This window comes from Danio rerio, chromosome 7, assembly GCF_049306965.1.
Source record: "Danio rerio strain Tuebingen ecotype United States chromosome 7, GRCz12tu, whole genome shotgun sequence".
Classification (NCBI taxonomy): domain Eukaryota; kingdom Metazoa; phylum Chordata; class Actinopteri; order Cypriniformes; family Danionidae; genus Danio; species Danio rerio.
This window is the reverse complement of record NC_133182.1, coordinates 3,001,920-3,027,131: the sequence shown is the minus strand read 5'-3', so window position 1 is coordinate 3,027,131 and position 25,212 is coordinate 3,001,920. Positions and strand designations below refer to the sequence as shown.

The following is a 25,212-nucleotide window of genomic DNA, read 5'->3' as shown; positions in this document are numbered from 1 at the left end:
TATTTTCATAAAACTGTTTATTTTCAATTTTGGCTGTGATCGAAATGTTGGTGCTGATATTTTCAGTGATCAGCAATATAAATAGTTCATTATGTACTCATTTGGTGAATTTGTGTATATTTGTGTGTATTTTGTTTGTTATGTTTAGTATAGTTTGTAGTCGGTGGCTTTTAGCTATCTAGGCAAAAGTTAAATTTGTAATATTGATGGATTTATTCCATCTGGCACCTGAACAAAAAGTAAAATATTTCCTACTTGGGGTTTAAGGTAGGGCCACCGTTACACATTTTTACATATCATTTGGTTTCTTTATTTGTAACTTCACACATCATAAACTACAACAGTTTTTCCCGCTCTCTGCTTTCATTAAGATTCAGATCATTGACTGCATCTAAGCCTTGCATAAAACATTGATGTGTCATGATTAAAACGAGACAAATAGCAATACATTGGAATTGTAACGAGGAGACTGACACGGAGGGATCCATTTTGCAGTATTTATTAAGTCACACTTAAACATCAACACCTTGCACGGCTGTGCGAACATACAACATACAACTCAACGATGATTAGCAGATAACAGAGGCAGAGTGATTACCAGGCTTGAGTCAAGGGCAGGCAGCGTGGTTCAGAGTCCGTAATACAGGCTTTAGTCAGGGGCAGGCAGCGAGAATCAGAGTCCGTGTAATCAGGCTTTAGGTCAAGGGCAGGCAGAAGACAGAGCAGAGTCGAGGAACGGGCTGAAGTGGTAAACGGGAGATCAGGCAGGATAGAACGCTCAGAAATGCTGGCCGGGGCTAAACAAGACTTCGCAAAGGAGTGTGTGAGCTGCTTATATGTGGTACGTGGGTCATTGGTGAGATAGAGAACAGGTGTGCTGGGATCTGAGTGAGAAGGATGACGTAATGGTTAGAAGTCCGGAGATGGTGACCTCTGCTGGTCAGCGAGGGGAATGACTGGGACCGAGTCGGTGACAGAGCCCCCCCCCAACGAACGGCTCTTGAAGTGAGGCAATTCTCGACGCCGGGGTCTTCCACGGGGGCGAGGGGCCGGCATCTCCGGATGTTGTGAGTGGAACTCTTCCAGTAGTGTAGTGTCGAGGATGTCCTTGCGGTTAATCCAAGATCTCTCCTCCGGGCCGTACCCCTCCCAATCAACGAGGTATTGGAGTTGTCCGCCCCGGCGTCTGGATTTCAGGATCTCGTGGATCTGGTAGGCCTCTTCACCATCAATCATAAGAGGCGGGGGACCCTGTTCACCGGCTGCCACCTCCCTATCCGTCTCGGCTGGACCAGCAGCAGGCTTGAGCAGAGAGACATGGAAAGTGGGGGAAATACGAAAATGATTAGGGAGTGTCAGTCTGAACGAAACAGGAGATATTTGTCTTTCTATCTGGAAAGGACCCACGTACCTGGGACTGAGTTTCTTGCAGGGCAGCTTGAGGCGTAAGTCGCGGGTGGAAAGCCATACCCATTGTCCTGGGGAATACATGGGACCAGGACGTCGGTGTCGATCGGCTTGTTCCTTGAAACGCCTTATGGCGTGAGAGAGGTGAGTATGAGCTGCGTTCCAGACCTCTTCGCAGTTTTTAAACCAGGTATCCACCGCAGGGAGTTCAGAGGTCTCACCGGACCAGGGAAAGAGCGGAGGTTGGAAGCCCAGCACGCATTGAAATGGGGTTAATCCTGTAGATGCCTTTCTGAGGGAGTTCTGAGCATATTCTGCCCACATCAAAAATTTGGCCCATTCGTTCTGGTTCGAATGACAATACGTGCGGAGGAATCTGCCGATTTCTTGGTTCAAGCGCTCTGTTTGCCCGTTGGATTGGGGATGATAGCCGGATGTTAGGCTAACGTTGATTTGGAGATTTTTAAAGAATGCTGACCAGAGTCGGGATGTAAACTGGGGTCCTCTATCCGACACGATGTCTTCGGGGAGACCATAGTACCGAAACACACACTCGCAGAGTAATTCGGCCGTTTCCATGGCTGTGGGCAGTTTGGAAATGGGGATAAGGCGACAGGATTTTGAAAACCGGTCCACTACGGTGAGGATGGTGGTTTTGCCCTGAGATATGGGTAAATCGGTGATGAAATCTATAGCGATGTGTGACCAGGGGCGATGTGGCACCTCCAGGGGTTGGAGTAATCCAGCTGGACGGTGACGGGAGTGTTTGGACATCTGACAGGGTGAGCATTTGTTAATGAAGTTGATTACATCCTTGTGTATGGATGACCACCAGTAGCGGGATTGAATCATTTGCACAGTGGCTGTGCTGCCTGGGTGACCGGAACTGGGGTGGTCATGTACCTCGGAGATGAGTCTTTCTCGAAGCGACGGGGGAACAAAGATTTTATTCTCTGGACAGGGCTGCTGAGAAGGATTATTTTCGGCGGCTTGGAGGATCTCCTGATCTATATCCCACTGGATGGGAGCGACAATTAGAGGACTTTTGATTATGGGCTCGTCAGGGATTTCAGAGGTCTCATCGTCTGAGAGGCGGGACAGAGCATCTGCTTTGATGTTTTTCGAACCAGGGATATAGGTGACTTGGAAGTCAAATCGGGTGAAAAACAGCGCCCATCTTGCCTGTCTAGGATTCAGACGTTTACAAGACCGAATGTATTCTAGGTTCTTGTGATCAGTGATGACGATGAAAGGGTGTTTTGCGCCCTCAAGCCAGTGTCTCCATTCCTCTAGTGCAGCTTTCATGGCGAGGAGTTCTCGGTTTCCCACATCGTAGTTCCGTTCAGCGGAGTTAAGCTTGCGAGAATAGAATGCACAGGGATGGAGCTTCTTATTCACTAGGGATCGTTGGGACAGGATGGCTCCAATTCCAGTGTTGGACGCGTCAATTTCGACTACAAAGGGTTGTTCGGGATCAGGATGACGCAGAATGGGTGCACTGGAGAAGCGAGTCTTTAGCACTTGGAGCTTTTTGCATACAGCTGGTTTTTAATGAGACGTTTGAGCACTGCCCGAACGTGCTGGATATGCTCGGATAGCGAATTGGAATAGACCAGGATGTCGCCAATATATACTATGACCCTTTTGTTGAGCATGTCTCTAAATATCTCATTTACAAATGCCTGGAACACGGAAGGACTGTTTGCTAGGCCGAAGGGCATAACGAGATATTCATAGTGGCCGTCAATTGTAGAGAACCCGGTTTTCCACTCGTCTCCCTGTCGTATGTGGATGAGGTTATAGGCACTACGGAGGTCCAACTTAGTGAAATACTGGGCGGATCGGAGTTGTTCAAGGGCGGCAGGAACCAATGGTAATGGGTAGCGGTATTTGACTGTGATCTCATTCAAGCCTCGGTAATCAATGCAAGGGCGTAAGCTGCCATCCTTCTTCTTAACGAAGAAAAACCCTGCTGAAGCGGGAGAAGTAGATGGTCGAATGAATCCTTTCTCTAGCTCCTCAGAGATGTACTTCTTCATAGCCTCAGTTTCAGGTTGTGAGAGAGGGAAGATGCGACCACGAGGGGGCGTGGTGCCGGGTAGCAGCTCAATGGCACAGTCATTATCACGATGAGGAGGGAGCTTAGTAGCCTTCTGCTTATTGAATGCTTCAGTTAGATCGTGATACGCATCAGGAACATGCTGGAGTTCAGAGTCTTCGGTCTTGTTAATTGTGTTGATCTGGATAGGGGAAACAGGATGCAGACATTGGGTAAAGCATTGATTGCTCCATTTTATGATCTCACCAGTTCTCCAAGAGACTTGAGGGTCATGCTGTTGTAGCCATGGTAACCCAAGAATCACAGAGTGTTTATGGGAGTTGATGGCAAGAAGGGAAATTTCTTCTTCATGGAGAGAGCCTGTTTGAAGCAAGATTGGCAGGGTCTGGAATTTTATACGTCCTTCTCCCAAAGGGCGCCCATCTACAGCAGTGATGGCTATGGAGGAATCACAGGAGGTTAAAGGAATGGAGTGAGTGGTGGCAAACGTGTAATCAATAAAGTTACCAGCGGCTCCTGAATCGATCATGGCCATAGTCTCAATCTCATCTCCATCGTTTCTCAAAGTGACAGGTAGATTCACAACATTATTAGTGGTAGTGAACATAGTGGTTGCACTCACCGAGAGGGTTCTAGGGAGAGGCTTGTTGGGACATAAAACCTTCGTATGACCTGGAAGTCCGCAGTAAATGCACAGGTGATTTTTTCTCTGTCGTTCTCGCTCTTCTGGGTTCAGACGGGTTCTACCCAATTGCATGGGTTCAGCGGAGGTTTCAGGGGATACAGGACTGGAAGCAATTGAGCAGAGCGGATTGCGAGTGCGGAGGAGAGTGTCTAACCTTATGGAAAGCTCGATTAGTTGATCCAGAGTTTTCCCATCGTCACGACATGCCATCTCTCGCTGCAATTCTGGCTTTAGAGCCCTTCTGTAGAGCGTGACAAGCGGATCGTCAGCCCAGCCAGTTTGCGCTGCCAAGGTGCGGAACTGCAGGGCGAACTCAGCTGCGGAGCGATCTCCCTGTTGGATACACAATAGCTCCTCGCCAGCGTTACGACCACCCTCCGGATGATCGAACACAGTGCAGAAACGTTTGAGAAAGTCATTAAACGAGGGAAATATCGGGGTACTGTCTGGCCAAACTGCAGTAGCCCAGTCTAGCGCTTTCCCAGTGAGCAGTGAGCACACAAAAGCAATTTTCCCGTTCTCGTCCTTAAACAGATGGGGTTGTTGGGCGATAAACAGTTTGCATTGCAATAGAAAGCCTTTACATTTTGCTGGGTTACCTGAGAACTTGTCAGGAAAAGCCAATCGAACTCCGGAAGTCATCGGGGGTTGTGCAACAACAAGTGGACTTGGAGGGTAGTTGGCGGTGGGTTGCGCAGTGGCAGCAGCTTGCAGGTTTTGGAGGGATTTCACCAGTTCATCTGTTAACTGAGTTAGGTGTGTTAGTTGTTGTTGGTGTGTTGACAATACCTGAGCTTGTGTGGTGACTTCGTGAGACAAAACCTGGATGGCTGCGGGATCCGTGTTGGGCGAAGTCTTCTGTAACGAGGAGACTGACACGGAGGGATCCATTTTGCAGTATTTATTAAGTCACACTTAAACATCAACACCTCGCACGGCTGTGCGAACATACAACATACAACTCAACGATGATTAGCAGATAACAGAGGCAGAGTGATTACCAGGCTTGAGTCAAGGGCAGGCAGCGTGGTTCAGAGTCCGTAATACAGGCTTTAGTCAGGGGCAGGCAGCGAGAATCAGAGTCCATGTAATCAGGCTTTAGGTCAAGGGCAGGCAGAAGACAGAGCAGAGTCGAGGAACGGGCTGAAGTGGTAAACGGGAGATCAGGCAGGATAGAACGCTCAGAAATGCTGGCCGGGGCTAAACAAGACTTCGCAAAGGAGTGTGTGTGTGAGCTGCTTATATGTGGTACGTGGGTCATTGGTGAGATAGAGAACAGGTGTGCTGGGATCTGAGTGAGAAGGATGATGTAATGGTTAGAAGTCCGGAGATGGTGACCTCTGCTGGTCAGCGAGGGGAATGACTGGGACCGAGTCGGTGACAGGAATATTACAGTAATTGTAACCCTAACTTTACATTACAGCAAAGATGAATATTCTTCAGTGTATATGAGATAAACAGTGTATAAGAAAACCAATGCATTACAAGAGATATATAGCAAATCTACTGGAATAAAATAATCCCTAAAGCCCAACCGCATGCAACATACTTGATTTCTGTTTTTTTGCTTATTACATGATATATTTATATAATTTCTGTAAACTCTGCCCACATCTCTATCACTACTAACCACTGTAGGCATTTAGTTCCCCTTTAAACCCTTTGATGTCCTCCAAGACTTTGCAGAGCTCTTTGTGTGTTTTCCTCATCTGAGCAATTGACTTCAGCACACTGGATGAGACCTTTTCCGGATCATCTGTTCTCCAGTTCTGTCTCATCTCATGAATCTCTTTGGCATCTTTCACTATAAAGGTGACATCAACGACAACTAATATTCCACTCAATACGGCTGACGCTGCAGCTACTGCTCGTCCTATTTTCGAAGCCTGAAGAGCAATCCTGCCCACATTTGCCAGCATAGCCAGACTCACTGCTCCAGTGGCACAATCTGCTGCACCTTTGCCGATCTCCCATGCTGTTTGCAGGTTACTAGAATGTGAGTTCCTTTCAAAAATAGAGAATTTATATACTTTCCCCAGCACCCCTCTCAGTTTATTCAGAGTATTGAGGATTGGTTCACTTGATTTTTTATACTTCTTCTCAATTTGTTCAAAATTCTCGCGATATGATTTTTGCTTTACTGAGTCTGTAATGTTGGAGGCAGCACCTGTTATTCCACCTGCAGCTCCAACTCCAGCACCCACAGCTGATACAATCAGAGATGCTCCAAATGTGACAGGTGCCAAAGCTACACCAGCCAGTGCAGTGATTCCTCCTGCTGTCCCAATCACTGCTCCTGACAGACTGCCTGCTGTGGCACTATAATGCATATCCTCTAGTGAATCTGTTGTTTCCCCCCACTCTTTAACTAAAACCTCAAAATCTTTATAGTTATCATTATAGGCCTCAACAAAAGCATTGATGGACTTCTTTAAGCTTTGTTCCAACCCTTCTGGAATTCTCTTAAATCTCTTTACTGCCTCTCTGAGGAATGGTCTTCTGAGGATCTCCTCAGCTGAAGGTCTGTCTTTAGGGTCACAGCTGAGCATTTGGCTGATCAGTTCTCGTAATTCCTTTGAGTAACTCTCTGAGATGTGGGGAATAGTTCCTTTCATACTGAGGGCATGGTTTAAGCGACGTGTCTTGATATCTTCCTGTAGAGGAAAATAAAACAAAATTATTATTATGTTGGCTAATTATTAAGTGATTATTATTATCTCCACCTCACACAATTCATTAAATGCATGTATTGCAGTTCAGGATTGTGAATGCAGTGATTGTGCTGTGGGTGATTTTATATATATATATATATATATATTAGGGATGTGCGGAGCAGCCGGTATTTGTATTTGTATTTGTATTTGTTGAGGGGGGAAAAGTATTTGTATTTGTATTTGTATTTGTATTCGAGTAAAATTCAAAATGGCGCAAAAATAAATATTTTTTCTATAACACTTCTAATTTACATTATAGTGAAAGTATTGTTTAATTATACCCATTATATAAATTATAGATATGCAATATTGGCTGTTGTTTTTGAACATGTGACAAGAAATGTCATTGAAAAGAAAATAATATAGAAGCCATTATCTCATCCATGGTTAAACCAACAACTAATAAAATACCATTGTGAATATTATGAACCCCACCACCACCGTTCTTGTTGAAGGACACTGAATAGACAGAATAAAAACAAATAATACTTCAAAAAACTGTTCTTCTTCTGAAAGAACTTCTTTCCAATGCACAGAATTCCAAAAACTAAAATTAGCTAAATAAATCTAAATAAAACCCTGCCTGGGGGATCTGGCAGAACAAAAGTATTCTATATAATACTAAAAGATACAGCCCTGCTATTATCATCTGCCTGCCACAAAACAGACACAAAGTATGTTTGTTTTTTATGTTTGAAACTGACTTGCTGGGGCAGAATATGGCTGTGTTGATGGTTTGGTGCTTGTGGAGGATTTAGCAGAACATAGCTGTGCTGATTGAGGGGATTGATGCTTGTGGGGGTTCACAGACAGTATCAGGAGAGGATGCTTTTAGTGCATGTGACAATACATTACATAGAAGGTTGCGCAGTGGCACAGTGAGTACCACTGTCGCCTCACAGCAAGAAGGTTGCTGGTTCGAGCCATGACTGGGTTCTCCCCATGTTGGCGTGGGTTTCCTCCGGGTGCTCCGGTTTCCCCCACAGTCCAAACACATGCAATACAGGTGAATTGGGTAAGCTAAATTGTCCCTATTGTGTGTGTGTGAAAGAGAGTGTATGGATGTTTCCCAGTGCTGGGTAGCAGCTGGAAGGGCAGCCACTGCGTAAAACATATGCTGGATAAATTGGTGGTTCATTCCACTGTGGCAACCCCAGATTGATAAAGGGACTTAGCCGAAAAGAAATGAATGATTATGCATAGGAGATGTTGACAGATGTTTAATATCTCTGCCGATTTCACTTTTGCACACATTATAACGTTACAGTATCAGTTTGTTTTATCTGCAGCACCACTGACTGTACAATTCTTCCACAAAGAACATGTTTTTTTTTTGTTTTTTTTTGACTGGTGGAGGACCAAGAAATGGCTCAGAAGCAGTCTCACTCTTTTTCTATTCGGGTGCCCAAATGTATTTGAGGAGTTTCAAGTTAATAAAAAGTGACGGGAAGCTATGCTAAGGTTAACTAGCCTATAGCATATATCTCGCTGTCTGCAAAAGACAGTAATGTAGACGTACCATATAACTCCCATAAGTGCATACTATTCGACACAACAGCACAAGCATCATTTTAACCTTTATAAACGAACGTTAACGTTACTCTGTCAACAGTCTATTGTCTAAATTACCGCGCTAACAGAGCTAACGTTGCGTAAACAGAGCACCCGGTTGCAAACTTCCCGATCCCGATCAAACTCCGCTACAAGTTTATAAACTGCATCTGGAACCCAATTAAGGTACAAAAATCTATTTAACAAAAATAGTGATGCAGATAAGAATTTTTTTCGCTCAGCCGAGCCTTCTCTGTCTGTATCTGTGGAGAAGATTGTGCCAGACACCTCCGCCCCGCCCTCCAACTGAGCGTCTCACTCGCTCGCTCTCTCTCTCTCTCTCTCTCTCTCTCTCTCTCTCTCTCTCTCTCTCTCTCTCTCACTCACTCACTCACTCACGCGGGCATGCACTGTGGTCTCATGAGGAAACGCTGCTTTTTGATATAGTGTTTTTCTTGCTCCCGAATACAAATAATTTTTCAAGTATTTGTTCGAAATAAGTATTCGTAAAAACACGCTATTCGTGCCTTTCCGAATACCGTATTCGGGTTCGGCTCCACCCTTAATATATATATATATATATATATATATATATATATATATATATATATATAGTTTGTATATATAGCTTGGATATATAGTTTAGCAGACATTACAAACAATGTCGAGATATTTATGGTGTAAACATGCATGTATACAAATAATGATTTGATAATTGAATAAATAGATTTGTGTGTGATGCCTTACACCAGGGGTGTCCATACTCGGTCCTGGAGAGCCGGTGTCCTGCCAAGTTTAGTTCTAACCCCAATCAGACAAACCTGGGCTAGCTAATCAAGCTCTTACTAGGCTTTGTAGAAACATTCATGCAGGTGTTTAGGCAAGTTGGAGCTAAAATCTGCAGGACACCGGCCTTCCAGGACCAAGTTTGGACATGCCTGGCTTACACAATGAAAAAATATTTTGAAGTTGTAAAGAGTCTGACAGTCTAAAACAGTCAATGCACTGTCAGTCAGTCAAACTCTCAAGTGCTTAGTTTGTTGGTATGTGTGATGAAGAGGGAGTATTAGAAGGACTAACAACTGATATAACAGGGAAAATATGTTGATTATAGTTTATGAAATTAGTTTTGGTTTCTTTTGCTTTAAGTGCTTAGCCCTATGTCGCTCCTGTTGAGTTTTGTGATAGTTTGTGATAGTTTTCTAGTTCTTTCTAGCATCTGTTATATGTGGGTTAGATTTTTTTTTTTTTTTTTTTTTGCCCAACTATTTATATATGGCCAGTATACATTTAATAAATTCCATTCCATATTTTATTTTGTTCACAGCCTAATCAGTTTTGAGTAACGCCAGGGCTGGATATAGGCCATCAGGTGAGCGGAACACACCCAAATGTCTTGGTCATCCAATCTGCAACTTTGTCAGGAACAAGGCACATCTTACTAGTACTAGGTATTCTTACTAGTACTACTAACTTTATTTTATTTATTAAAAACAATCTTAAACATAATTGTAATTAAATTGAAGTTTTAACAAATTTTAGTTAGAGTTTGTAGACCATAAAGCAGGGGTGTTCAAATTCGGTCCTGGAGGGCTGCTGTCCTGCACAGTTTATCTCCAACTTGCTTTAACACACCTGCTTGGAGCTTTCTAGTATAGACCTTTTTCATGGCTGCTGCATGGCGGACGCCATAGCGACCAGTGTCTTCCGGTAGAATGCTAAAAACTTTCGTTTACAGCGTGTACAACTGGTAATTTGCGCTCCGAAAATGGGTTTCAATAACGTTTTTAATGGATAACAGAGTGTTTTGGTGACACACAACTTAGAAATGTGTCTGTTAAAGCCGTTATAATGTCACATGTGGTTCAAGCGCGTCAGAAATATGAGAAAAACGTTCTCCTAGTTCACGTGTCTGCCGTCAGAAATACAGTGTGTGTTCCCGGCCTGTCAGCTGTTAGCTCAGTGGCTCTTTAACACACACACACACACACACACAGAGAGAGCAAACCAGAGTACTGGCATGAAACTTAACAGGTATGAAAGTCGTGCAATTTACAAAAATGAGCAATAAAAGTCTGTTATTGATCCTCTGCTGCTGATTTGCTGTTCATTCTAATCGCGAGCCGTTTGTGTTTTATTTCGTGTGTTATTTTTACCACGGTTTGTGTTTTTCTGTCATTTGGAAATGACACTCGCCTATATTTTCACTTTGTCACAGTTATTAAATCAGTGTGTCAGTGGCACAGTACAGGCTACGTGTGTGTGTCAAACATTTTGGTGAATTACATTTGTTTAGGCTGGTTATTTATTTGAAATAAAGAGAAAATGTTGACTTTAGCGATGATGGGGCTTCATTTAAACTGCAGAAGATGCCGTCTGACAACGAGGGGAAAACGCCTCACAGCAGCGTTTTCCATCCTATTAGATCGCATTTCTTTAAATGATCAGTCCAGGAGATGCTGCTGATGGACAACAGTTTTAGCTCAAAGACGTTAAAAGCAGGTAAAATAGATTAAAACTGTCGTTTCAAAGCTGTCCAAATGTGACTGTTTACACGCATCAGCTGCCGACCGGAAGTTCTTCGCATTCTCAACCACGCAAAGCATAATAGATAATTTTGCGTTCCATGAAAAAGGTCTATACCTAGAAAGAGCTTGATTATCTGGATCAGGTGTGTTTAATTTGGGTTGGAAATAAAATATGCAGGACACCAGCCCTTCAGGAACAAGTTTGAACATCCCTGCCATAAAGCAAGTATAAATTAAATTAACATTATTCTTATTTGGCCATAGTTTATTAGTGTTTTTAAATATAATAATTAATAATAATAATTAATAATAATAATAATATTAAAAACAGAAACACTCACCCATATGTCCAGCATGCAGAGATCATGGAGCAACCATCCCAATGACCATATGTCACTAAAGTCATGCACGAAAAAAAAAAAAATTACATAAATAAATAAAATCTCTAACTGATGGAGTGAAACACATTGTTTTAAAAAGTTTATCTTGTAAAGTTTCAATTAAGTTAGCAAGTCATCATAACTTTACCAAGCATTGTTTAAGTTTTATGGAACGTTCACATCAGATGTGGCTTGCACGAATAGATTGCGATATTCACGCAAAAACAAAGACAGGAACATTTTAAGCTCACTTGCTTCATTTGCATGTCAAATTCAGCTCACAATAGATGCAATTTTGCCTAATAGGAGGGTCATCTGTCTACCCGGTGGCGACTCTAGTTTTATTGCTAATGGCTAACATGGATTGATCAAGAGAGCAGCTTTGCTTTGTGGGCTTTAAAAAGGCTGAAGAACAGCGTAGATTCGTTCGGCGCCATGTCTGAGTCCTTCAGATCCTTTAGAAGTGTACCCAGCTCTGTGAGAACTCCTTCAGAAGCTTTGCCTAGATAACAACCACTTTCAGTGGTGCTTCTGACTGAGCCAGTCTTAGTTTGATGAGCTGTCGTCCTGTGTTGGCAAGACACCAACTGCAGGCAATACATCAAAATCATTGACTTATCATGTAAATCACTCACGCTTGATGCTTCATCCGCATCTGGTGTGAATGTACCATTATGCTGCATTTATCAGCGTTTCATATGATTCACCATTATACCTTTTGGAGTTATATTTCTTCTCATAAACTTCTGGACTAACGTAGAGATCTGCTCCCACAACGGATTGTGCGTATGCCTCAGCTCTGAAAAGAACAGTGATATAAAATCTAAATCAGCACCAACACAAACTGATATAACTGAAAATATATACTGTGTTAGGAATCCACCAAAATCTAATCTCGGCAGTTAAAATGTTCAGCGTACACCAGGAAAATGATGGGTTTCTGAACAGGGGTTTTAATTTAATCACAACATTATGTTATTCATTTAGACAGACTAATCGTTAGTTTTACTAATATTTTACTAATAGTTAAGCTTTTTTAAGCATAGTGAATCATGGTGATCTTTGTCTAAGCCAGTGATGGGCAAACTCAGTCCTGGAGGGCCGCTGTCCTACACAGTTTAGCTCCAACTCTAATCAAACACACCTGCTTATAGTTTTCTAGTGATCTTGAAGACACTGATTAGTTTGTTCAGGTGTGTTTGACTAGTGTTGGAACAAAACTCTACAGGGACACCGGCCCTCGAGGATCAAGTTTGCCCATCCCTGGTCTAAGCGAAAACAATAGGAAAACACAGTCTTCCTAATTTAATACCATACAAATAATACATGTTTGCATGTTGTATGAACACAATATGTAAACATTCACACTTCAGGGTGGAAAAAGTATGTGAACCTTTGGGCTTAATAACTGGTTGAACCTCTTTCGGCACCAATAACTTCAACCAAGCATATCCTGTAGTTGCCGATCAGACCTGCAGGGCTGGATTTTGGAACATTCCCCTTTACAAAACTGTTTAAGTTCAGCAATATTCTTGGGATGCCTGGTGTCACTCTCTTGAGGTCATGCCACAGCATCTCAGTCAGGTTGAAGTCAGGAATCTGACTGGACCACTCCAGAAGATATGTTTTTATCTTTAAGCCATCCTGTTGTCGATTTACTTCTATGCTTTACGCTATTGTCCCATGGCATCACCCAGCCTCTGTTGACATTCAGTTGGCAGGCAGATGGTTTTAAATTTTTTCTGCAGTATGTCTTGACATATATTATTATTATTTTTATTTTTTATTTTTTAAAAGACAGGGCAGCCTAACCAACACATCCAATCTCATCACATTGATTGGACTACAGGTTGGCTGACTCCTGACTCCAATTAGCTCTTGGAGAAATAATTGGACTAGGGCAGGGGTGTCAAACTCAATCCCTGGAGGGTCGAAGCCCTGCACAGTTTAGTTCCAACCCTGCTCCAACACACTTACCTGTACGTTTCAAACAAGCCTGAAGGACTCAATCAGTTTGATCAGGTGTGTTTAATTAGGGTGGGAACTAAACTGTGCAGAGCTGCGGCCCTTTTGGAACGGAGTTTGACACCTGTGGACTAGGGGTTCACCTACTTTTTCCCCCCTGCTCTGTGGATGTTTACATGTTGTGTTCAATAAAAATGAAGACTTATGATATTTATGTGGTGTTAGTTTAAGCATTGTTGTGACTTAGATGAAGATCAGAACACATTTTCTGTCCAGTTTATGCAGAAATCAAAGAAATCCCAAAGGGGTCACATACTTTTTCTTGCAACTGTATATTCAGTTTCAGCTACATTATCTTAGAAATACCAACATATGAGAATGGAGATTACAAAACATCTAAGTTGTGTTTAGTGTGTGAGAAGAATGCTTAAAGAGTAAGCCCAACATTGTTAAGAAGAAGATGATGATAATGATGAAAGAACAGTTTTGACAAAGGAGGTTGTCACTGGCCTATGGCAAAACTGTTCTCACATATTATCAGGAGTTATTAGCTGAAGTACCCACTGTTCAACTGGTGGAGCGTTCATATAGCCGGAGTGCACTCTAGTGAGTCTAGAGGGTACACCCCACACCATGTAGTGGAAAAAAGCCACATGTGTGAGGTTTAAAATATCTTTTCTTCATCTCTTTGTTAAGCTGCTTTGACACCATTTACATTGTAAAAACTCTAGAGTTATAAAGATGAATTTAATAGAGATATTTGTGTTGGAGTTACTTTGCCACAAAGTGCTGGTTTTGGCCAATAATTGTCCTTTTGGTGCATCATTAGATCATGTTTCTGTTTTTACCTGTCCAACACTTTTGAGCATCCAAAATCACCTATGTTGATGTAGCCTTCTTCAGTCAAGAAAAGATTCTACAATAACAACAGAAACATCATAAAATTAACAGATCAGGCTTTGTGTCATGATGCACTGAGCGTAAATGTGTTAGTTCATACCTGAGGTTTTATATCTCTGTGAAGAACTTTCTTCTCATGAATGTACTGCAGGGCCAGACAAATCTGAACCAGCCAGTCAAGAATCTACATAAAGATAAGAAACAAGGAGACATGTTCTAAACTCTAATTTAGTGTCATATTACACAGACAGACAGATATATAGATAGACTTTTTTTTTTCAAAACACATTCACTGTACAAGGGCACAGGCAGTGCTTAATTTATAAATGAATATCCGTAACAAAACTAGTGAGGAAAAAGCTGCTGTAATTGATGCCAACTACACATATTAGCATCTAATGATGGGTTCACACAGAAATACGTAGCCTAATAACACGAGTAAGTTACTTGCAAACGTGAATAGGGGAGAATTATTGCCGCAAGGCAAGAATGACACTATGCAAAAGAGGTGAGAAACATCCTGTGAGTCAAATACTGGAACACAAAATACAAAATTCTGACATTTTATGGGACAGGAATTTTTGGCTACTACATTGTAAAGGTGCTATACAAATAAAGGTGAACTGAATTGAATTGATGGAAATGGCGTTTCTTTTGATCCTTCAAAGGTCAAAGTCATAGCCAAGCTGTCAAAAAATTACCTCATGGTAGAGGATGGGTGTGCTTTATCTGTGCGGTGAATTACATTTTTTGGAAATGATCCTCTACACCAACATTTTATTCCAAATTGCTATTCAGTAGCTAGACCATTGTTCTCCCTAACAGTTGAACAGAAAAGAATAACAAAAACAACTGAGGCTAAGGCAGGCACATATCGGAAACTGAAGCCAGTTGATTGAACTCCATAGTGTGGTAATGCTTTCTTTAAGTTGAAAGAGAGTTTGGTGTAGAGTGTGGTTTTAGTGCATAACAATTTCTCTCTTCCTCTAATCCTGTCAATTGATGCTTCTTTGATAGGACTTGGTGCTGTGCTGTCACAGATACCAGCTGGTGAAGAAAAGACATGCCCCATTGCATTCGCAAGCAAGTCCCTAACTAATTTCAAAGGAGATATCCAGTGCACAAGCTTGAGTTTTTAGCCTTAAACTGGAGTGTGTGTGTGAAAAATTTAGTTACTGGTTAAAGGGCCACACATTCGCAGTGTGGACCGACAATAACCCTCTAACTTGTATATTAACGAAAGCTAAACTCAATGCTTGTGAACAGCACTGGGTATCTATGCTTGCTGCTTTTACTTTTGACCTTAAGCAGATTGTTAGAAGTAATAACATTGCAGCTGACGATTTAAGCCATGATCCATTCGCGCAAACCATTGCTCATAGGCTCATAACTAAGCAGTATGGGAGTCTGATTTCTGAGGCTTAAACTGTCGACAAAGATGGAGTTCAGGACAAACTTACATTTACAAGTGAACAACCTCCTTAAGTCAACTCTGGCAAGCTCAGTGTTCTGTGATCACGTGACAATTGTGATCACTCTGTTGAGGCTGTAACTGAGTGAAGGGCTATGCAAACAATCCTATCCATCCAGGATGAAACAACCTCTAGATTTGATCCAGTTTCAGCAATCCCTTTCAAAGCGATTCATCAGGGTCAAGACACAGACCCAATCGATTCCTAAGATAATGCCCTATCTGGAGAAGCTGTGACTCTAATTATTCATTTATTCATTAATTTTCTTGTTGGCTTAGTCCGGCTTTATTAATCCGGGGTCGCCACAGCGGAATGAATGAACCGCCAACTTATCCAGCAAGTTTTTACACAGCGGTTGCCCTTCCAGCCGCAACCCATCTCTGGGAAACACACACACACATTCACACACACACACACACACTACGGACAATTTAGCCTACCCATTTCACCTGTACCGCATGTCTTTGGACTGTGGGGGAAACCGGAGCACCCGGAGGAAACCCACGCAAACGCAGGGAGAACATGCAAACTCCACACAGAAATGCCAACTGAGCCGAAGATCGAACCAGCAACCCAGCGACCTTCTTGCTGTGAGGCGACAGCACTACCGACTGCGCCACTGCTTTGCCCCGACATCTTTCAGTGATGAATACAGGGGCTAAAGCAAAGTGCGTCATCTAAGTGCTTGTAAACAACATCTCAGGGGCTTCAAGTATTTGGTTTGCTTATAATTTGTATTAATTTGTATTAATTAATTAATTTGTGTCTTATTTGGAAGTTGAAATTAGTGACAATAATAATGACATGAGACAATGACAGTGACTTCTTTTGTGTATTAAAAGTACAATCTGACCAAGTTTGAATGCTTTTTATATTAAGCACTCATTACTTTCTCTCATTTTCATTTTTTATATCAAGCTCCTATGACAGGCACTTGACCAATTTGCTTGTCCCAACTGACATATTTACCTAATTTATACATATCTGTGCTAAAAGTGTAACACATTTGCCAACTTAAGACACTGACCTGCTCTTCTTCAAAAAAATATTTCTGTGTTTTCATCCTCTTGCTAAGATCTCCTCCCGCACAATACTCCATCACAATATAAAAGAATCCAGTTTCTTCATCTAAAGAAAGAATAATTAATAAATAAGAGTTAATCTATTTGCAAATATAAAGGCTTCCTTCACAATATGTAATTCAGTTTTCAAACCTCAAAATCAAATATAAAACAGTAAAGGATTATAACCATTCCCCATAGCCTCTGAACATTTAAACAAACGCACCTTCAAATGACTCCACATAGGAAATTATATATCCATGGCTTAGGGTCTTCAACATCTCAACTTCCTTTCTGACTTCTTGAAGGATCTTTGCCTATTAAGAACATTTTTAATCAAAGAGCTTAAATTTAGGATTACAGCATTTAAATAAATAAAAGCATCTTAATAATAAACTGTTTGTTTATATCATTGATAGTACTTACATCTCTACAGTTAATCTCTTTGATTATGCAGAGATCTTCATCCTTGTCCTTCACCAGAAACACCTTTCCTGACACACCTGCTTCATATTCTTTCTTCACCTTGTATCCATGTTTTTCTAAAAATGATGCTAAAAAGTGACAATATGGAAGAAGAATAAACAACATCTGCTAATGGAGCAGTGATCAGTATGAGTATACAAATCAGCATGTGAAAGTAGAGAGTATGACAAAATCAGTCGTTTACTAAAGTCACAGAAAACGAGAGAAAAAGCAAGACAGATGTTGCTTCTGGCAGTTAATGATAATTATTGTTCTCAAACCTCCTGTTTAACTCCGTTTCTGTGAAATATCTTATTCTCTCTTTGTAGACAGTGATTATCAGTTACAGTGATTAAAATATTAAGAAATTTACATCCAGTGCACAGCATAATTAAGTATACCCTTGTTTAAAAACGATTTTTTAAAATCAATTTATCTGTGAATACAGCCAATAACTGTTGAAGAATTTAAGACAAAAAAAAGTAAAATCTTTTAAAATTTGAGTGTATGCACCTAACATCTTTAGGAATAGAAAATAATCCATTTAAAAAAAAAACAGTTATTGAAAAAAAAAATAGTTCTTATGTTTCTCTTGTTTTTTTTTATTTATTAAAACTCATTTATGCTGAACACTGTATATATGAGAAAATAGAAAATTATGATCACCACAGCCTCATCATTAGAAACTATAAATTAATCTAACCCTGAAACATACAGTATTTGTCCTCCTGTCTCTTTCAAATATTTCCCAAGTGTTGTTTAACAGAGTACATTTTTCATAATATTTCGAGTTATATTTTTTTCTTCTGGAAAAAGTCTTCTTTCTTGTAGTTTGGCTGGAATGAACACATATAATAAATGCATATGCTTAAAAGCACCTCTGTTTTGTAACAGAACAATTTGATTATTAGATAAATTAAACTATTAGTGTTTAATTTAAATGACCTGGTAGTCATATTGCTTTCCAGAATATACTGTGCAATAAAACTCATTTAACTAATGAAATGTAAGTTCATATGATTATTTATTGTTGTCGTGTTATGTCATGTGTGTGTTTGTGTATGTGTGATATTGGAAGCAGACACAATCATGATACACTGGATAATTGTTCTTACACCCCTAAAAACGCAGTAAATGTGGTAAATATATTTTTAATTACAAGTTTTTATAAAACATTTATTGAAAAATAATAGCAATGTTGTTCAAATTCATTGTAAAATATACTTACCAAATGAAGGTAGAAGTCCTTGTCTGGTATCCATCTGAAAGGGAAAAAAGATCTCTTAAGGTACAGTTCACCCAACCATGAAAGTCCTGTCATTTACTCCAACATTTTTTTAAGAGCCCCTATTTTGGGTTTTTGAAAATGACCTGCTATGCAGTCTGTAACACAGCTCTAAGTGAATTAAAACAGCCAGCTGAGGATAAAATCTGAAACCGTGATTAAAACTAATAATTCTCAGAAAAAAAAAAAAAAACTGACTCAGAATTGTTTATATAATTTGTCTTTAATCCAAATCGTATTGATGTCATCACGAAGCAATACCAAATATGAGGTGCTGGATTCAGTAAAATGTGAACGTGCCTTTCCTTTCTAGTAGAGTGCTGACATGATGACTGAAGATGAGTGAAAATTAATGAGTGAACATTCTGATAATTAATACAATAGCCTGCACTACATTGGGCGTTTGTTAGAGGAAGAATCAGCAGAGTCTATTAACGTGTCAGATTGTTGGCTTACTGCTGTGGTTGGTGTTACATGGGTTTTGGCGATTGCTCTATTTAAATTGTAGGTTAAAGTACAACTTGCATGCCAGCTGTCCTTTATCTTTGACTACTCTTTTACGTCCACTGTAATTGCAGTCTTTTTTTAAATCACAGTATTGTCATAAATAAATGTAATCTCTCATCCCTAATTTGTAGAATAATTGATGGAAAAGTTATAAAATCAAATATTATTTGTGTAGTAAACATGAGAGAATCTTTGAAAGATTAGCAGCATAACCACTGCAGTTCATTACATTACGTTTGCTTTTAAAAAGTTTACCCACATGTAAAATACACAACTTACCTGAAACTGCTGGTAAATGTTGATCCTGAGATGAACTTCAGCTTCACTCTCTAGTCTTCTGTGTGTGTCTGTGCAGTCACATTTGCTATATATACTGCTTAAAGAAGCCTAACTGCCTAAAGTCCCTCCCAACAAAACAAAAAACCTCTTTAATGTGTACTCTGATTAGTCTGCTATGAAAATATTTTCAGGAACAACACATTTGTGTGGAGAAATGTACTGGACTGTACTAAAACCACACACTATGTGTCCTTACTATAAAATATTTAGCATGTAGCAAGCTGATATAAAAGATAAACCACATGAACAAGTTCAAATGAAACCCTTTGATTATATTATTGCCATACATTTAATAGAGAATTTTATAGTGTTAACTTTTTAATAAGGTTTCACAACCAATAATAAAGACTTGCACAAAATATTATTCATACTGTAGTTCAACATTGACAAACACAATATTAAAATCCAAATTCATGCCTGTTAACATCAATTAATAAACTGTAACTACATTAACTCATATTAACTAATACAAGCTTATTGTAAATACTGATGAACCAACACAATCTCACGGCAATTCGTAACTTTTTCATTTAGTGGCTAATTCGTATGAATTCGTACGATCTAATTCGTACAATTTAGTACGATTTGCTCATCCCCCAATGACGGTTGGGGTTAGAGGTGGGGTCAGGTGCCACGCCTCCTTTTTAAAATCGTATCATTTCGTACGACTGAAATCGTAAGAATTCGTACGAATTAGCCACTAATCTGGCAAAACGTAAAATACTTACGTTTTCTCGTGAGATCAGGCTGGATGAACTGTCAAATGGCTAAGGAACATACATTGCAAGCTGGCCAAAGTAGTAGGGTCCATTTACGGGACATTATATTTCATTTGAGAGCATCCGGGAGTTTCTATCAATATGCGGAAGACTCATGGAGCTTCTGGAAGACTTGAGGTGTCTGTAAAAATATGAAAATGCATGAAAAAGGGCATGAAAATATATGGTGCTTTATAATGTCTTAAAATCAATAAAAATAAATGAGACTAGAAGTCTCGAGCCAAAAAGATTTCAGTGGCTGCACCCACTCGTACGTGGAGAATACAGGAAATAGGCTAATTGCATTTCTTTGCTATCTTGGATTTCCGGTCCAGCAAGTGTGTGCATAGATACTTCAGGTTTGCGTGTCGTGTACTTTAAGGAAGTGAGTTTGTGTGTGTGTGTGTGTGTGTGTGTGTGTGTGTGTGTGTGTGTGTGTGTGTGTGTGTGTGTGTGTGTGTGTGTGCAGAGAGTGCATAGATGAGAGGATCTTATGCGAGACAGGGAGTGTGTGTGTGTGCGAGTGTGTGTGAGAAATAGATATACCCTTATAAGAATATATAGATAAGCATGTGAGTCTTATGATATTCTAACAACATTATGAACCAACCTGGTGTAAAAACGCATATTGTCCTCTGATCCAGCAATGCATTGTAATCAAAAACAGGACTGTAACTGTCACCGACTCGGTCCTAGTCATTCCCCTCGCTGGCCAGCAGAGGCCGCCATCCCCGGACTTCTAGCATTACATCATCCACATAGACTGATTGTGCAAACACCTGAACTGAATCACGTTAATGATCCACGCCACCTATTTAAGCCACACTCATACCATTGTTCATTGCAAAGTCTTGTTTAGCCCTGGCCAGCATTTCTGAGCGTTATTTCCCGCCTGATCTCTTGTGCATAACTCCGGACTGTTCCTGACTCTGAGTTGCTTTCTGCCTGCCCACGACCCTCGCTTGTTACACGGATTCTGAACCACGCTGCCTGCCCTCGGCCCACACCTGCTATAAGGACTCTGAACCACACTGCCTGCCACTGATCTAAGCCTGGTAAATCACTCTGTGTCTGTCAGTTGCCAGCCCTACGACCTTGATTGATTACTGTTGATGTGTGTGTTCGCACTGTTGTGCGTATTGGATGTTTGTGCTTGATTGTGATTTAATAAATACTGCAAAATGGATCCCTCTGTGTCAGTCTCCCCGTTAAAATAACGGTAGTTTTCAACTGATGTTGTGGGTCATCATTTAAAAAAAGTATTGTATAATATAATCTTTTCCAGAGATGTGTTGCGGCAGGAAGCGCATCCGCTGCGTAAAAAAAAAAAGTGCTGGATAAGTTGGCGCTTCTTTACGCTATGGCAATCCCGCATTAATAAAGGGACTAAGCCGAAAAAAAAAAATATGAATGAATAAATTGTAATATAATTAAAAAAAAAAAAATCGCTTCTCTTAGCTTTCTTCTTTAATTAATTATAAATCATCGCCATTTCACTTGTCATGAATGATGTTGCTGGAGTGACAGTAGTCATGATCAGTGTTGTGCAAGTTACTTCCAAACTGTAATACATTACAGATTACTTGTTACTGTTATTTAAAAGTAATCCCTTATATTACAATATTACTGTTTTAGAATTGTAAAATTTTACATGACTCTTATATTACTTTTTAGTTACTTTCAGCAAAATAACTACAGAATTAGAACTCAACACTCTAAAATGACCAAATGTACTTTAGAGCATTTTACATCCAGTAGAAAGTGATTTGATGTTTCAGAATGACTGTGACCTCTCCAGGCTACTAACAATATAGTATCTAATTGACAACGTGAAGGTTCAAGACAATGCAAGAAAGTATAAGAGCCGGAATCACAAATGATCTGTTGAAAGTATGGTAGAGGTAAAGTGATTATCTGGCAATAGCTCTGAATAGCTTGACTATATTCATATTAGACACAACAGGCTGATATGTAAACTCCAATGCCATGACAAGATGCAGTTGTCTTTTTCTTATTGTAGCCATTATTCTATTCACTCTAAATTCAAGTGGTTCACAACACAAAACTGTTCTGCACAAAGTGAGCATGATGAACAGCTTTCTCAATATAATGCTCGTGCACCAACTTCCTCTGTTTGTGGACCAAACTGCTTGCGAGCTCTCAAATATGCGCTGCTCACATGCAAATTCTCACGCTCTCTCAAATATGCACTGCTCACGCACACATTTTCTCAGTACACTGCTCTCTCAGTGAGATTATATGCTGACTCACCATTTGTGTCTTGTGTTCCTTCTTCCTTTCGTGGTTTTTGAAATGATTCATATTGGTGCACTATTTATAAACAATAAACAAAATACTAAAATAAACTTATATATTACATTTTTAATCTAACAAACCATTACATTTTGACTGTATGTTGTATGATGAGATATTCCTCGTTTCAAACACTTAAACACAGAGACTAAACGTTAAATATAAAGAATATGTTTTATTTTGAAAACATTTATTAAACATCCAAAAAGTGCACCATGCTAATAATAATAATAAAAAAAAAACATTTCAACAAAAATATAACTATCGCAAGCAGAAATGTAACGGTAATCTCTCTTTAAATAAATCTTACTATCAATCCCGTTTTATCATGGCAACTAAAATAGAGTGAACAAGTGTCTGTTGTCTTCCACATTGTTGATGAGATTGTGGAGGACATTTTCCCTGTCATGTACTGTGTTTTAAACAGTAGTTTACTACAGTAAAGCACTTCAATTAATCAGTTGTGGTAATACTATGGTTGCTATGGTAACACAAGTGTAATATAAACAAATTACCCAGTGGTGTAGTTTTCATACTACAATTCGCCACACTTTACTGTAGTAAAACTACACTGTGTTTGATTTTTATCAGTTTACTATTCTTAATACGACAGTTTGCTTAAGCATTCACTAACAAGTTGTAAATAATACTAGCCTAAAACATAGGCAGTATACCTAACACTAAGACACACTAGTATTTATTATAGAATTTACCTTAACCTTTTAGTGTTTTGTGTATTGGTAATAAACAGTGTAGCAATATACACTGCAATATAAACCATATCAACATACTTGGAATAACCAATTGAACGGGAGGATCTCTGGAGAGCAAAAGCACGAAAGGAAGAGTAAACATGAGGCACAGATTGTGAGTCTGCATCATCTGATAGAGCGAGAGCTGATCATTCGCAGATGAGCAGTGTTTTGAGTGCGTGTGACTGCAAGAAATTTTTTGTCAAACAGTTTTGTCAATGAACAGAGGAAAGCGCTGTGAGCAAAAAGATTCGCTCGCTCGTATATTACATGAACTGCGCTTACGACATTTTTCAGTGAAATACCGCCATATGCTCGTACGTTCATCTCGGTTCATCTTCTGCCATTTTCATCTATTTGCCACTTTTCCGCTGCGCGTTAGGGCTTAACGTTACTGCGAACCTGGCTGGGCCAATAGCCCTTGAAATCATTCTGCGTTCAAAGTAAAAAAAGTTGCAATTGCCAGAGGGAGATTAATGACAGTACACACATATATTCACTAACTATGAACTGGAAATAAAGCTTACTTGCAGTATTTTTTATTTGTTAATGTCTTGCGGGTGAAAAGTTTGGTGTAACACACGCGTTACTGAACATGTACAGAGTAAAATATTACTGAAAATGTATTAGTAATGCCTTACACTACTGCATTACAGGAAAAAAAGTAATGCGTTCTGTAATACATTACTTCCAACACTGGTCAGGATTAGATGCTGTTCATGTTTCACTAATCTAGAGTAAGACTGAACTCTTTTCGTAGTTTTCTCAGTTCTCGGGCATCAAAACTAAAGTATGTTTCGGGAAATTTACCTTAACTGATCTAGTAGTTTTTGTGGGACTGAAATTATCCTTACAGATTTTGGTTAACCACTCAGCATGAACAAATTTGTGTTTATTTTGTGAATGAGAAAATGTCAGAGTTTTGTGAAAATGTAATAATGGTTAAAAATGTTTCTAGAGATCAGCTGCAGCACAAGCAGAGGACAAAAACATTCACACTCTTCAATTGTGATAAGCTGCAAATTAGGTCTTTACTCAAGCATTAGTCATAAGGATTCTGCATTTAATAGAGGTTTCTGCAATATAATAAATGAAAATAATAATTATTAGAGTACGGTGTGACTGTGCAACAAAACTTCTAAATTACTCTAATAAAAACAACAAAAAACTCAAAATGCCTGACAGGTGTCGTCACTGCTAAAATTAATTTAACAGCAATTAAAAATAAAAATTACAATAACAGCAGACAGCATGGTGGCGCAGTGGGATGCACGTTCACCTCACAGCAAGAAGGTCGCTGGTTCGAGCCCCGGCTGGGTTAGTTGGCATTTCTGTGTAGAGTTAGCATGTTCTTCCTGTGTTGGCATGAGTTTCCTCTGGGTGCTCCGGTTTCCCCCACAATCCAAACACATGCACTATAGGGGAATTGAATAAGCTAAATTGGCCGTAGTGTATGTGTGTGAATGAGTGTGTATGGGTGTTCCCGTTGTTGGGTTGCAGCTTGAAGGGCATCCGCTGCGTAAAACATATGCTGGATAAGTTGGTGGTTCATTCCGCTGTGGCGACCCCAGATTAATAAAGGGACTAAGCCGAAAAGAAAATTAATGTATGAATAAAGTATATTTTCTGTTTTTTTCTTACCTCCTCTACTGCACTACTGTTCTCCGATGCAGTGGCCCCAATTTAAACCTTTTGAGAATATTTCAGTTAATTTTATGCATTTAGCAGCGATTTTACAGCTCTTTTTTGGTTTCTTGGAGCTTTTCGGCACTGCCTTTTCTTGTTTTTACAGTCCATCTCTGACAAATAGCTTGTGTTGCACTTGTTTGTTTGACATTCTTGCCAGATTTTGATTACGTTCGCGTAACCTCTGATTTGGTCGGCCCCTCTCGAAACCAGCCGGCCATCACTGATTGGGCCAAATGCTTATTTAAATGCTTAATGGCAAATCCTTAATCATTATTCAATTCAATTCAATTCAGCTTTAATTGTATAGCGCTTTTACAATGTAGATTGTGTCAAAGCAGCTTCACATAAATGGTCATAGTAACTGGAACAGTGTAGTTCAGTT

General features: G+C 39.9%; 1 protein-coding gene across 4 annotated transcripts; it reads right to left on the bottom strand.

The window, feature by feature from the left end:
• Positions 1-5,037: 5,037 nt before the first annotated feature.
• On the bottom strand, positions 5,038-24,946 carry LOC101885962 (uncharacterized). 4 transcript variants are annotated; one of them, XM_073907873.1, is made up of 11 exons: positions 24,783-24,946; positions 20,047-20,218; positions 18,416-18,449; positions 17,149-17,264; positions 16,949-17,039; positions 16,689-16,789; positions 14,290-14,373; positions 14,138-14,205; positions 12,040-12,123; positions 11,286-11,340; positions 5,038-6,805 (listed from the first exon to the last, which is right to left on the bottom strand). In XM_073907873.1, exons 3-11 carry the CDS (start codon positions 18,447-18,449, stop codon positions 5,777-5,779), a joined length of 1,662 nt encoding a protein of 553 aa, XP_073763974.1. In that variant the 5' UTR covers positions 20,047-20,218; positions 24,783-24,946; the 3' UTR covers positions 5,038-5,776. The 4 variants fall into 4 exon arrangements, with proteins under 4 accessions (XP_073763974.1, XP_073763972.1, XP_068078605.1 ...); XM_073907871.1 differs by lacking the exon at positions 24,783-24,946 and having other exon boundaries at positions 17,149-17,276; XM_068222504.2 differs by lacking the exons at positions 20,047-20,218; positions 24,783-24,946 and adding an exon at positions 19,259-19,824 and having other exon boundaries at positions 17,149-17,276.
• Between the last annotated feature and the right edge of the window lie 266 nt (positions 24,947-25,212).

Excerpts from the sequence above, each read along its gene's own strand:
- LOC101885962 (XM_073907871.1), bottom strand. The coding sequence starts at position 18,449 with ATGGATACCAGACAAGGACTTCTACCTTCATTTG. Across the intron at positions 16,790-16,948 it reads CTATGTGGAGTCATTTGAAG|ATGAAGAAACTGGATTCTTT; the intron begins GTGCGTTTGTTT and ends TTCTTTCTTTAG. Across the intron at positions 12,124-14,137 it reads TGCTCAAAAGTGTTGGACAG|AGCTGAGGCATACGCACAAT; the intron begins GTAAAAACAGAA and ends TGTTCTTTTCAG.